Source organism: Laccaria bicolor, genomic scaffold, assembly GCF_000143565.1.
Source record: "Laccaria bicolor S238N-H82 LACBIscaffold_15 genomic scaffold, whole genome shotgun sequence".
NCBI classification, from domain to species: Eukaryota; Fungi; Basidiomycota; class Agaricomycetes; order Agaricales; family Hydnangiaceae; genus Laccaria; species Laccaria bicolor.
In genome coordinates this window covers 863,114-866,512 of record NW_001889886.1, presented here as the reverse complement: position 1 = coordinate 866,512, position 3,399 = coordinate 863,114, and the positions used below count along the sequence as shown (strand labels likewise).

The window sequence follows — 3,399 nt, the reverse complement described above, 5'->3', positions numbered from 1 at the left end:
CAACAATCTGTGAAAAAGCAGAATAGAAAAAACAGACAGTTATTATACTGGGACGTCATGGGGAGAACAACTCCATCTGTGTGAACAATCTCATCTTTGATCATTGATAGCCAGGTGGACTTGTTTACTTCCTCAGGTGCTATGGGGTACTTTAGGATGAGGATCGGATTATCTCAGGAACTGTTACTCACTCCAATCACGCTTTGCCCGAGCACGTTTCGTGAATTTTGGATCTGGTCCATCTGGAAAAGCACAGTTTGTTGCTGCAGTGTCTAGTGGATATTCACTGAGAACTTTATCTGATGTAGGCTTAGCCTTTTGATCCGCTGCTGTATCGGCGGTTGCATTGACAAGGGCTACGGGATCATCTTCATCACTACCCGGATAAGCGTCATCTTGGAAGGATATGATGTCGGTGTCGTTCATGGCAGTGTCACTAGTCATGTCTTGGAAGAGTTCCATGTCCTTGTAGAGCGCATGACCGGGTGTGACGAGGCCTTCAGCTTTTGTGATGCATGCTTTCAAAGACCCAGCAGTATGAGGGGGAGCGATGAAGACGGCGTTGATGCGCCCTAACGATATGTCACTCTCGTCAAAGGATGTCTTTGCCTTTTCTTCATCTCCTTCTCCTTCTGCTGAGTAAACACGATAGTATACTGCGAAGCTGCTGAGTGCACTATTTAGGTAGGAGACATCGACAAAACTTGCCGTAATGGATATCGGTATCATCAGAGCGTTCCGGGAGCTTCTCCGGCTGTGTAACGTCCTTGATTCTCTTCTCCAACTCGACAACCAGCGCGATCGGATCTTGTTCAGACAGGCCTGGCCCAGAAGGACCATAAAGAGAGAGGCGGGCAGAGTCTTCTTTGGGTGCTGGGCTTGAGAGCGGTGTGAAGACAAGGGCCTTGTCGGGCTCCGAGAGGCCCTCAAGTTTGCACAAGGTCCGCCTGAAAGACGCGACCATGTGAGGAGGGGCAAACAATTTCGACGGAATGCGGCCAATGAAACGGTCGTTCTGGTAGAGGGCGTGATTCGATTCAAATGCACCGAGTTTGGTGTACAGACGGTAATATACTGCACACGTAAATTAGGCCATCCAACATCAGCAAAACCTGATTTTCCCACGTAGACAGGCATATAGTCTCTCCTAGACAGACTTCGATATATGTGAAGTCGTACCTTGGTTCACGATATATGAAGTCTGTTATTTACCACGCCCTCCGAACCGCGTCAGAAAAAGCTTATGTAAAGTGCGGACTTTGAAACTGCGTCGCGTCAATATTGCCTCCTTGCCGTTTTGCTCTCGACGTGATATCAACGTGATATCTCATACATTTCTACTTTAATAGACCTTTATTAGATATTCTACTTCTTGGAATCTGTTATGACGGCTCAGTGATGGCTCGACAACCCGGCTGGCAAGACCCTGAACTTCCCTGTTACAACCAACACCATCATCAAGAAACTCATACCGAATTGGACGAACGGACTGCATGCGGTCCAACTGAAGCTTGTTTCTGCCAATCTGGATGGAAAGGTCGTACTAAGGTTGTTTTCTGCTGTACTGCGACTGGCGACGGAAAATCAGCGTGTTCTCGCCGCTCGGTCCCGCCTCTAGGTTACAAGGTTGACATGATCTGCGCGTTGGCCATGTGCCATTGATGCTCGGAGATGAGCATCCTTACTATTAAGGTCATAGATCTCTCGATGAACGTGATCGGCAACAACATTTATTGCCCAAGTGAATAGGGAAGGACGCGCGTGAAAGATTTCCCCAGGAGCGACAGAAGGTGAGAATAAGGCATGGCACTCAGAATAAGGTGGTGAAGCCGGTGAAGGCGCGCTGTGTTTGTGCTTGTACTCGTACTATAGATGAGGGAAATGGTATCGGACATCTTGATCTTGTTTCGTCCTTGGGGAAAATGGGAAAGAGCCTTTGCATGGCAAGAGCCTCGAGGATCTGATTCCCCAGAGAGGTGGCTAGGATTGTAAAACAAAATCTTCAAAAAGTCGCCAACAGAATCGAATCCCGAGTCTGTTAGAAATGTTTCCAGGTTCTCGAACTTGGATGACAGCTTCCGCGCGTCGCTTTGGGGAGATTTGATCAGTCGAGGTTGGCTCGAAGATCCACTAAGGGAGCTAAGATGGCAAAATGGGGAGCCAAGAAGTAAAGGTGTAGTATGCGACGACCCACGTTGGATACTTCGAGATGTTGGAAGAAGACAATTCGATAGAGATGGCATGAAGGGTGTGATAAAGTCCGGAGTTTCGGGTCAATTTCGGGTATTTCAGCGATTGGTTTCAATTTCCGGAAGGATCCGACAACTCGAACGTTGCAATCCATTGGGGTTGAGGTTATAATGAAATACGAATGGAATTTGTGGTGGTATATAGTGCTACAAAGGTTTAAACGCGTCGAGAGTTCTGAGGGCGTTCCTCAATATTGACGCGACGCGGTTTCAAAGTCCGCACTTTATATAAGCATTTTCTGACGCGGTTCGGAGGGCGCGGTAAAAACAGGACTAACAGGCATAGTGCTTCCGCTAACATCATAGTTTCCCATAGTTACACGCCAAGTTTGGCTAGATGCCCTAGCGCTCCACAGTGCTCCACAGCACTGTGTGGGTGTAAGCTTGTGCTATACAGCACTACAGAGACTTGTGCCGTTACTATAGGGTGCTATAGAGGGGCCTCCACTTTCTACCCAGCCCTTATAGGGAGTCAAACTACAAGTATACTAGATTTCAGTAGAAAACACATTCCCTATTGTATATGAATAATTTATGACCAAAATACGCCTGGAATAAGAAGAAAGTACAGCACTGTCCAGAGATTGATTGACCTACAAAGATTGCAACAAGAAAGAATATGAAGTATCTTTTGCAAAACATATTCGTCTTTTGTGATTTTTTTTGCGTTGGAAAGTGGTGTTCAAGCCGATTCCAACGCATCTATTTACGTAGTATTTAGTTCAAAACTCAAATGGCTTTGGACCAATTACTGGTGAAGAATCTGCCTAAAAATGGTAAATGTTATCGGAGGTCGCCTTAAACGTCGAAATATTAGGGGCTCTTAGACCCGTTTTAAAGCTCTAATTTGTGCGTTTCTGACAAGCCCAAAATCGCATGAAACGGAGCAGAACTCATGATGATAATATATATTTCAGATGTCTAATACAGGCCAAATAGTTTATGCTACAATTTGTGAGGTACTCCAAATTTTTCTACGCCGTAAATTGGATTGCATTCGCGTGAATAAAGCGATTAAAATAAGCCTACATAGAGGCCAAACGGTGTGATACTCGTGAAGTTATAGCTATGAGCTACCTAGAAAGTGTAAGTGTGAATTGATGGAAGTCGGTACGGTTGCGGGAAGTCACGTGCCACGCTCAACTCACAT

General features: G+C 46.0%; 1 protein-coding gene across 1 annotated transcript; it reads right to left on the bottom strand.

The window, feature by feature from the left end:
• Positions 1–132: 132 nt before the first annotated feature.
• On the bottom strand, positions 133–1,137 carry LACBIDRAFT_328211 (uncharacterized protein; the record flags this gene model as incomplete). Its single annotated transcript, XM_001882092.1, has 4 exons — positions 133–149; positions 192–676; positions 705–1,074; positions 1,113–1,137. 4 exons carry the CDS (start codon positions 1,135–1,137, stop codon positions 133–135), a joined length of 897 nt encoding a protein of 298 aa, XP_001882127.1.
• Between the last annotated feature and the right edge of the window lie 2,262 nt (positions 1,138–3,399).